Below are 11,368 nucleotides of genomic sequence, written 5' to 3'. Positions count from 1 at the left end.
GTACACTGGCTCTTGGATCTAAGGAGGTGCTAATCTAGCCTTTGCCTGAGGCTACCCAGCAGAAGCCAGCTGTAAAGCAATGCAAGTTGCCCTGGGGCCTTGGGGCAGCTGCAGTTTGTTAAGTTATTTTCAAATTACAAAGGGTCGGGCCTTTCATATGCACGGCTTGGGTGGGGCGGGGTCCCAGGGGATCAACAGGGCAGCGGAGCGAGCAGTATGGCTGCTCTCAGTCCTGCCTTCAGAGGTCCTGGCAATCGCTGCGTGTGCCTCCGAGAGAAAGCTCCCCTCGAGTTCCAACGGATGCCAGACAGTCCCGTTTCTCCCGTATGAGTCTGGGTCCCCAGAGACTTGCCTGGAACTGGAGCTCAGAGCCTGAGACTCCCTCCCTATTTAAAAAAGACAAGCGTGTCCTCAGCCGCCAGCCCTCTCCACATGTACTCCGCACCTTAGTATTTTACTTCTGCACTGCACCTCCTCTGAGTCTTGGTATGGTTTTCTCTTCCCTTCTAATTGTAGAATTTCCACTCAGCCAGCCTTCCTGTGGTTCTGAATGATATCCGTTATGTCTTTTAGCTGTATTTTTGAAGTGGTTGTGCGAGGCAGCAATGTCCGGTGTTTACCTATGCTGCCTGCCATCTTGGTTTTTGAGAAGTTTTTTTTTTTCTTTATTTGTAATATGAATGGATTGGCTTAGGTTCCTGGTACCATGAAAACAATATGATTCTTTGAAACCATGAGAGAAGTCCCTCACCCACTTCTCATTTATTTTTATATATGTTGACATAAATCATGCCATCAGAGGTTTATTGTTAGTTTCTAACCCTCCCATCTCTCATTTGAGATTGAAATTCCACTCAGTGAGGTAAAGTTTTTTTAATTGTAATTTTTAATAGTGATGATGTAACTTCATGATATCTGAACAGCAGTTTGATCAACTTCAAACTCCTTTTCCTCTTCTATACACAGAACAAATTTCCAATACTCAACTCGATGCTTTTGAATTAGAAGAACGGGATTATTGTTGAAGAATTTTGTACAATGGCAAAGCTAATATATGGTTAATTATAAGATTAAGATATTGACTCTTTTAATAACTTTTAGATACATGACAATCAGCTGACATCCCTTCCTTCTGCTATAAGAGAATTAGAAAATCTTCAGAAACTTAATGTCAGGTAAAATTTAAACTTATTTTTTAAAAGAATACTTGTAGTTTATTTTTTCCATCACTGTGTATCCCCTCTATGCCCTCTTCCAACAACCCCCTCCGCAATCACCACACTGTTGTCCATGTCCATGAGTTCTCTCTCTTTCTTTTCTTTTTTGCTCAATCCCCCCTCTGCCTCCTCCTCAACCACCACCACTGATATTTTAAAAAATGTTTTGCTAGCCCTAGCCAGTTTGGTTCAGTGGATAGAACGTTGGCCTGCAGACTTAATGGTCCCAGGTTCGATCCTGGTCAAGGACACATGCCTGGGTTTTGGGCTCAATCCCCAGTAGGGGGCGTACAGGAGGCAGCCAATTGGTGATTCTCATTGATGTTTCTCCCTCTCCCTTCCTCTCTGAAATCAATAAAGATATATTAAAAAAATTTTTTTTCTAACACTAGAAAGTATTTTTGTATTACCTTAGAAAGTGGTTAAAGCAGAATAAGAATGGTAAGTTTTAATTCTCAAGTTATTTTTATTTTTTGTTTTAGAATTGTCTATATACTTTCTGGTTTTACAGATTCAAGGCCAGTTGATTTTTTAAAAATACTTTTGTTTTGCCCTGGCTTGGTAGCTTGGTTTGTTGGCGTGTCATCCTGTACACCAAAAAAGGTTGGGGGTTCAATTCCTGGTCAGGGCACATAACTAGGTTTTGATCCCTTCTGGGGCCTGTGGGAGGCAACTGATAGATGTTTTCTCTCTCTTTCTCTCTCTCTCTCTCTCTCTCTCTCTTTCTCTCTCTCTCTCCCCCTTCTTCTTTCTCTAAAAATCAATAAAACATATCTTCCCGTGAGAATTAAAAAATTTGTTTTATGAAACAATTTTATGTGGTTATTTTAGAAAATCTCTGTGTTGATATCTGAAGTTTTAAGTTATTTTGATATAAAAATATCTAAATGTTAAGCAATAGGAATAAACTGAAAACAGTTCTTTCATTAATGATGAAAAATTTGGTGGTTTTGATATTAGTGGTTTTTAATGTTTTCTGGGGACTCCTAGGATTCTGTGGATATGCTTCTGGTACTCATTGACAGATGTCTGAGAGGCCAGGCAGCCAGGGCTCTTCATTGCACATCCAGACATTCAAGAAAGAATAACCATCTACCTCACACACACACACACACACACACACACACACACACACATACACATATTAGGAGAAAAAAGATTAGGGAAGATTTCATTTAGGAGGGAAAAAAAAGGAGTAAGTATTCAAAACATAGTTTGCAAACCCGGTCAGGGGCATGTACCTTGGTTTCGGGCACATGCCCAGTGTGCAGGAGGCGACTGATCGATGTTTATCTCTCATCGATGTTTCTGGCTCTCTGTCTCTCTCCCTTCCTCTCTGTGAAAAATAAATAAAATATATTTTAAAAAAAACAAAAAAAAACATAGTTTGCAAACTAAGATTTATAAAATAGATATTGTTACAGATCCGTCTAACAATAGTTTAGCCAAGTGTCAGTTTTCTGAAGGTATGTTAACTGGTTTGAGGAAAAACAGTACCTCAAACGACAGTCCTCATCTGGTGAAAACTTTAAAATCACCATAAATCAACAAAATTATTTATACACAAAAAAGGTGCTAATTGTTTACAACTATATTAGAACTTCCCCTTACAAGTCAAAGCATGGGTGTGGCCTGCAAAAGCAAGACTAGGTTGGGTTGAGAGGAAGAGTGAGGGAGAATTGAGCTCATGTGGCTTTAGTTTTAGCTTCAGAGTATGAACATTAGGAAGGAGGAAATAAATGATGAAAAGAAATGGAGGAAGTATATAGCTAGAATTACTCTGCTCAACTAGCTCCCCATCAAATATACAAAGATTTTGATTATATAACCAACAGTAGTAACCAGTTTCTGACAATTTTCAATGGTTCTTATTTTAGAACACCTTTTGGCATTTTTATTTCAACTAGTTCTATTTTAATATAACTTAAGGTTATTGTTAGTTACCCCATTATACATTTCTCCATTATCTGTTGAATAATTGTATGTGGCGTGAAAAGAGAGTGGAATTCCCAAGTGAATAGTTGTGGTAAATCTGGGAACAGCCTAAGCCATCTCTTAATTATCTGGGAGTGTGTCATCCTCGGTGACTTGGGACTTCTCTTAAACCAGTAAGCCAAGTGTCTCTATAGAAGGACTGAGCTGAAATGTTAAAACTAGGTACAAAGAAGAGTGGAGTTTTATATTACATTCAAATGGACATGCCAGGTCCTCAGACAGAAACAACTATTTTTGTCCTGGGCGATAACTTTAAAACATAACCCCCATATAAGATGTGCTGCATTGTAGTGTGTGTGTGTGCACATCTTTGTAAAAATTCTGAAACTCAGGTGCAGTATAAAGTAGTAAGAATCCCATGTATCCTTTCACACGATATGTAAAATTAAGAGTTGATTATAAGGCAGCAATCAAAAGTTCACAAATTATTTGGTTAAAAATCTTTTATTTCTTTGTTGTTTTCCATTGAAACCCTCAATTTGATTACTTTAGGATATGAAGCTTGATAACTTCAATATTAGTAAACATATTTCATGTTTTTAATGAGTTCATGTAGTTGGTCAGCATAAAAAAACTTTTATAAATATTTAATAAGTTGTCAACCGATGATTAGGCATTTATTTTATTAATAGCCATAACAAACTGAAGATACTCCCTGAAGAAATTACAAATCTAAGAAACCTGAAGGGCCTGTATCTTCAGCATAATGAACTAACTTCTATACCAGAGGGATTTGAACAACTGTTCAATTTAGAAGATTTGGTAAGTTGTGATTTTTCAATTTTTATATAATTTGGGACTGATCACATTTTTCATTAGGCTGAGAATCTTTATGTATGATTAAAATCATGAGGAAATGGGCAACTGATCATATGATTAGGTTACTGGAAACTATGCATTTCGATTAGATCATCAAATTAGTAATTGTAAATTTGTTTTTCTTGTTTTCCTATGAAATCACCTTAGGTTTTAATTTAGGAATAGAGTTTGGGAAAGGGGTGATGAGAATCACTTTGTTATTCAGTGGCTTTTATGGCTTAGCAAATTAGAGGAAAGGTGTTTTGAGCATATACCAATTCCCTTTTCTATACCCATTCCACTTCCTCCTTTATAGGCCTGATAGCCTTCCTGTCCTCTGATTACCCAGGTAACCCCTTAAAGGCCTGCCTTTTTGCTCTATTTTTTAAAATGGCAACATAATCTGGCAAAATTGTTATTACATCTGTGTCACATCTTAAGAGATAACTGTAAAGCAATAGAAATATTATTTTAATCATATTATTAAGTTTATAAAAACAATGGGCACTTTGTTTTGTGCTTTACATATGGCAAGGTAGATAGTTTTATCCCCTAATACAGATAAGAAACTAGGCTTATAAAAAAGAAGCAACTTATTGGAAGTCATTCAACTAATAAGTAAGGAATTCAGGATTTTAATGTAAGTCAGTTTGACTCCAAAGTGTATTTATCCCTCCACTTTACCACTGAAGGAATAACATTCCACTGTAAGGTATCCCATCAGAAAGCCATTAGCTATATTAGATCAGATGTTCTAATAATTTCTACCCCACATAGTAATTTAGTATTATATTTTTGTTCTTTTCCCTCTTACATGTTTGGAAAACTAATTTATGTTATTTTAGCCTCAAAGTTTATTTCTTTAGGGAAAATTACTTCTTTCACTTCTATTTTTTTTTTTTTCTGTAAAAACATCCTTCTTGATATATCCCATTATCTCCTCTAGTGTTTGAAATCAAAATACACACTCTCTTCAACCATTCCTTTAGTATCACTGTCAATCTAGTTAGATTGGAAATAAGGTTTGGAAAGTTAGGTAGATAAAGTGAATGGCAAAGAAGGGAAAGAAGGGCTTTTCTTAGGAATTTAATGGAAAAGGGGAGCAATTGAATTTTTTTTTAAGAGTCTATAGTAGGAAAAAAACGTGATAAACTACAGCAGTTCCCAGTTATTTCTTTGAATAGGTTCCTGGATTACAGGTAGCATAATGAAAGGATGTTTCAGTGAGAATTGTGTTAAGGATTCAGTATCAAATAAACCATAATGTGAGCAACAATATATTAAAACATTAAAAGTATAAGAATCTAATTAAATTTTTAACTTTTTTAGTAATTAGTTGATTTGGTTTATTTAAAATGAATTTGTGAAGACTTAATATCTTTTCTCTAATAGGAACTTTTATTTTAAGCTTTTTATTTGGAATAATTTTAGAATATATATATACACACACATATATATAGTTAAGTGATCGACTGACTGACTGTCCAACTGACCATCTGGTACATATGACGCACACTGGCAGTTTAAAAATAAACGTTGTCTTGGGCATGCTCGATACATACAAAGCTCTCGGCGCCTATCGCATGTGTGTGTTAATTTTATAATACTATATTATGTATACTATTATAACATTTAATTTTTGCAGTAACATAATTACTGCACAAATCTTTCTTCTAATTAATTTCCTTTCAATGTGCATGAATCCGTGCACCAGGCCACTAGTAGAAATATAAAGAGAGTACAGAGTTCCTGTATTCCCTTCACCCAGATTTCCTTAATGTTAGCATATTACATAACCATAGGACATTTGTAAAAAGTAAGAAATTAATATTAGTACAGTATTACTAACTAAACTATAGATTTTATTAAGATTTTTCCAGTTTTCCACTAATGTTCTTCTTTCTGTTCCAGGATCCAATCCAGAATACTACATTGCATTTAGTGTCAGTAACTTTTAATATTATACAATATTTATTTATTAGTAATCTATTAATTCTTAGAATTTAGAGTGTTGGAGTTGTAGATTATTATGTTGTATGTTATAGATTGCGGTGATATGTTATTTTCCTATTGTTTACAATATAACAGTACTGTACTTTTAATGCATTTTTTACCTTTTTGTATCTTCTTGATTTATTTAGAATTACAGAATACAATTGTTTAATTTTAGACTAATTGAAAGTCTTCAGAGAGAATTTCCTTTAAGTTATTTTTTTTTCTATTCATTGTTACTATTGGACCTTCCTAACAGTTTCCTGGAAGCTAATGGAGTATTTACACCGAATTCAAATATCATAAGAAGAATTATTTGTTTTACAACATTGTCTTTTAAAGGGAGTTTCAAAAAGAAAGTTCTTGTGTAATTGTTTAAAGAAAAAACAGAAACAATGACTGAAAGAAACATTGTGGTATAAAGATTAATTAGGCAAGCTTGAATGAATGAATACTGTAGTAGTGTAGTGGACTTCTAGACTTAGTCAAAGCAGACTTACTGAGGTCAGCAGAAAATCAAGAGGGAATATTTTTTCCTCAAAAATTAAAATGGCCATATTTTTAGCTTTAGTCCCCCCCCCCCAAGAATCTTTCTTTCTTGTTAAGTTAGATTTCATTTCGTATTACGGTTTACCCATAGTTTGCCCTATTTATCACAGGCAATCAATAAATATTGGATAAACAAATGGATTTTTCGTATTGAAAATAGGATACATAGTACAGCATGACTTTTTATAAACTGTTTCTGAAGTCAGAATTTATTCTGATTTCTCTCTGCTACATTATTGGGCACTTAGTGGGCCCACAGAATATTGAGGTAATGAATGATGATTTGTGAAATTATCAGTGAAGGAGGGTTAAAAAATACCCTCAGAAATATATATGTATATATATTTTAAAAATGTTTCAATTCGTGCATAATTCTGGAATACCCTTTAGGGATAATTTATTTATTTTTATTGTTCATTCATTCATTCTGTCTTTCTCTTTTTAAAGGATATTTCAAATAATTGTCTTACAACTGTTCCTGCTAGTTTTTCTTCTCTATCCAGTCTGGTGCGACTCAATCTTTCCAGTAATCAACTGAAGAATTTGCCAGCAGAAATAAGTGGAATGAAAAGTAAATCTCAGTTTTAAGAAATACATATATTTGAAGTTGGTGAAACTTACTTTTATCAAAATAAATTTTAATACAGATACTTGCAGAAAAGTAAAATAATAGATTATATGGTGGTAAATGCAAACAATAACTAGTCAGATTTTCTCCAGGCCATTATCTATCAACTTCCTTAACAACACCAAAAAATACTTCGGCATATCAAAAAAAAGGAAAAGAAAATATGATTATAAAGTGTGACAAAATTTTATACCTGAGAAATTTAGGTTTTGAGCTGTGCTATATTTTCATTCTTTCATTCAGTATTCACTAAGAGGTTATTCCTTTCTCATAGGTGTTTCTATCTATGACATATGGTTTTGTCATTGCTGTAGCCTCCTTGTGGCTCATAATTAATAATGACAAGAGATAGTCTAGTTTTGCCTAAATTATGAATCCTTTTTAAAAATATGTTAAAATCTAGTGCTTCTATTACAGTTTTCCACTGAACCATCATATTGAAACTATTACAGAACAAATATTAAGGGATAAAAATACGTAAGGTACATTCTAAGTACCTTTTAAATAACTATACTTAATCTTAGAATTCTTGAGTTAGAGTTCAAAATCATTAAACCGCTTTTTTTGTTTAAAGGCAAACTGTTATTTCTTGGTTGATGACCACAGTGTGTATCAGCTGTAGACTATCTAGTCTATTCTGCTAATCATATATAAGCCATCTTCATTTTTTAACCCTTGTTTTGTAAAGGAAATCATAAAAGTGATTTTGTATAGTTTATTACAGATCATTTGGAGGTGAATTTGTAAAATTGTGTATTTTATTTTAATAGTTATTTGTCATTTATAATAGGAATTATAAATTAAATCTGCATAAATCAAATTGATGTTTCAGGGGAGCCTTTACTTGTGATACCAGTCTTAACTGCTTTTCTTTGCCATTTCCCAATAAAGGTATTAGGAAATAGAGTTAAACATAAAATAGGGTATCTGGAGTGAGTATATAAGAAACATCATTTTTCATAAATTGAGTGGAAATATCTTGAGATACAGGAACAGATGAATATACAGCAATTTTTCTAATATCTATAATAATAAAAGCATAATATGGTAATTAGACTGGACAGCCGAAAGATCTTCTGGACATCCTTCTGGACAACCTTCTGGACAAAGCCGGGGCTGCGGGGGCCGAGGCAAGCTGCCACGGCTGTGAGGGCTGAGCCCCTTGCACAAATTTCGTGCATTAGCCTCTAGTACTGTGTAATTAATGATCAGATGCTTTCTGTACTTCAGTCACAGCAGCAATACTTTAAAGCTGTCATTATTAGGACATTTAGTAGTTATTTCACTATTAATGACTGGATTCTGAGGACAATATCTAACATTTGTATGTTTTTTAAAAAACTTAAAATGCTTTTACATATAAAGTTTTGACATTTAGGGGATGAGCATATTATTTACATTTTAAAGATTCATAAACCTAGACTAGAAATTATATTGTAAATTATAGAGCAAGGGATTGAGTCCTCTTACTCCATCATCCCCACTACTCTTTAAACTATATACTGTTTGTATTCTCAATCAGGGCTTTTAAGGTGCAAACAGTTGTGAAAACTGCAGCCTCTAACTTTCAAACACACTTTTGTTTATAGAAGTTACTGGATTTAGGGTGGATGAGATTGTGATATTTTTCTTAATGCTCTAGCTAAATAATGTATTTTATTATTAGTTGAAAGTAGTACTATTACATTTAATTAAAGAAATTAGCTTTTTAATCACCAAAAGACTGCAGTCTAAGGTATTGTAACAACTCAGTCTTGAATTATTTTAAAATTGACAGGCTTACAGTACAGGAAAAAAATGTTGTAAAATGTATATAGCTTATTCAAACTAGAGGATTGAGAGTGAAGTATGGAAAGTTGTGGCTATTATAAGTGGAAGAATCTGTATTATGGGTTAGGGAGAGAATTGCATTTTGAAGTTTTAAGTGAAAGAAGACCTTTACTTTTTTCAGTTTTGTTTTCTGTTCTGTTTTTTTTGTTTTGTTTTTTTAAATTTGAGCTATCAAGTAAATATTAGAACTTTGGAAAACATATCTACCACCATGAGTTTGATAGCTTCTTTATTTTATTTATTTATTTTAAAATATATTTTATTGATTTTACAGAGAGGAAGGGAGAGAGATAGAGAGTTAGAAACATCGATCAGCCACCTCCTGCACACCTCCTACTGGGGATGTGCCCGCAACCAAGGTACATGCCCTTGACTGGAATCGAACCTGGGACCTTTCAGTCCGCAGGCCGATGCTCTATCCACTGAACCAAACCGGTTATGGCAATAGCTTCTTTAAAAAAAAAAAAGAGCTATCAAGTAAATATTAGAACTTTGGAAAACATATCTACCACCATGAGTTTGATAGCTTCTTTATTTTATTTATTTATTTTAAAATATATTTTATTGATTTTACAGAGAGGAAGGGAGAGAGATAGAGAGTTAGAAACATCGATCAGCCACCTCCTGCACACCTCCTACTGGGTATGTGCCCTCAACCAAGGTACATGCCCTTGACAGGAATCGAACCTGGGACCCTTGAGTCCGCAGGCTGATGCTCTATTCACTGAGCCAAACCGGTCAGGGCCTGTTCTGTTTTTTTTAAGAAAGAAAGGTCCAGGAGGTAAGAGCGAGATGCTGCAAGTAAATTCTTGTCAAGGGTGTTAGCTAAGATGTGAGAGAAAGCATGTACTTAAAGAAAAAAAATAGAAGAAGAAAGGATGGAAAAAAGACAGAGGCAGTATGTATGGAAGAAGAATAAGAGGGAATACATAAAAATCCAAGGCTTTTTGACAGTCAGTTTCCCTATTTTAAATACTGATACGTCTAAGCTACTGATATCCAATTTTACATATTGTATGCATGTATAGTTTATATCTATCTTAAGCGGTTTCTTTTTGAAGGTATATAATTATGGAGGAAATAATCTCATAATGTATACTTTAAACAAGGTGGGGCAAAAAAGGTTTAGAGTTGTGAGTATGCAAAATAGTTTATTTATTATTGTATTATTTTTTTATAGGAACAACTGTAAACCTACTTTTGTCACACCTTGTACATTTTAGAGTACTTTAACAGAGTACCAAAGTTTTAAAAAATCTGTTACAATGATGACATGGACTATTATAAAACAATTTTAATATCAATTCTCTTATAATTAAATGAAAAAAATCTTAGTTCATGTTTATTTAATTCAGTGGCATTCTAGGATTCTTGATTATTATAAAAGTATACAACAGCACAGATATATAACTTCTCATGATTACGTATACATTTTTTGAATGTGCATAAAATTATAGACCAATATTTTTTCTTTATTAAAATAATTTTTTTGCTAAATATGTATTACAGGATTAAAGCATTTGGATTGTAATTCAAATCTGTTGGAATCTATACCTTCTGAATTGGCTGGCATGGAATCACTAGAATTGCTTTATTTGCGGAGGAATAAATTACGTTTTTTACCAGAATTTCCTTCTTGTAAATTATTAAAGGTACTATTTAGTTGATTATTGAGTAACTATATATTTTTCAAAAGTTATTTATGAAAATGAAATTTTTAATATTGCTTTACATTGGAAATATGTGTTGTAAGTGGTATGTTTTTTTATGTTAATAGTTTTTGGAATTTTAATATGGCTAAATGCATTAATGGTATTAGTAATGTATACATTTTTTAAAAGAAATAACTTAAAAATAGAAATTTGTCCATTTTACCTGATGATCAGTTTATACCTGGAGAAGTAGTAGATGATGAGGCTAACATGGTAAGTTGGGACCATATTGTAGGAGACCTGGAATACCAGTATATGTATCTATTTCTGTAAGTTGCCACCTCTCACGTTTACCTGATTATAATCAGATCTGTTTAAAATTAATTTCTTTTGGCTATAAGTATTTACCATTAACATTATCTTCTAAATTTGCCATGCTTTGCTTTCTTTTATGTATACTTTTTATGCATTAGTGTTAAAAACATTTAATACATGATGTTAAAAGATACTCTTAATGGGAAATCATTATATATAATAATTATCATTGAAAGTATGGAATAACAAACATAACAAGATAAATAACTTTAACTTATACTGATTTGTTTTAAAACTTTAATCTTTTGCCCTGGCCGGTGTGGTTCAGTGGTTGGAGCATTGGTCCATGTACCACAGGATCTCGGGTTCAATTACCGGTCCAGGGCATGTAG

The 11,368-nt window shown here is 33.3% G+C and overlaps 1 protein-coding gene across 1 annotated transcript in view; it reads left to right on the top strand.

Annotated features, from left to right (window-relative positions):
* The window catches only part of LRRC40 (leucine rich repeat containing 40), a 51,360-nt gene that overhangs the window by 6,135 nt on the left and 33,857 nt on the right, over positions 1–11,368 (top strand). Inside the window, 4 exon segments of the mRNA XM_006754428.2 lie at positions 1,102–1,175; positions 3,845–3,974; positions 6,999–7,122; positions 10,519–10,661. Of these exon segments, the coding sequence (XP_006754491.1) occupies positions 1,102–1,175; positions 3,845–3,974; positions 6,999–7,122; positions 10,519–10,661 (471 nt within the window).

Source organism: Myotis davidii, unplaced genomic scaffold (genome assembly GCF_000327345.1).
Source record: "Myotis davidii unplaced genomic scaffold, ASM32734v1 scaffold1193, whole genome shotgun sequence".
Classification (NCBI taxonomy): Eukaryota; Metazoa; Chordata; class Mammalia; order Chiroptera; family Vespertilionidae; genus Myotis; species Myotis davidii.
This window is presented reverse-complemented; position numbering and strand designations above follow the sequence as displayed.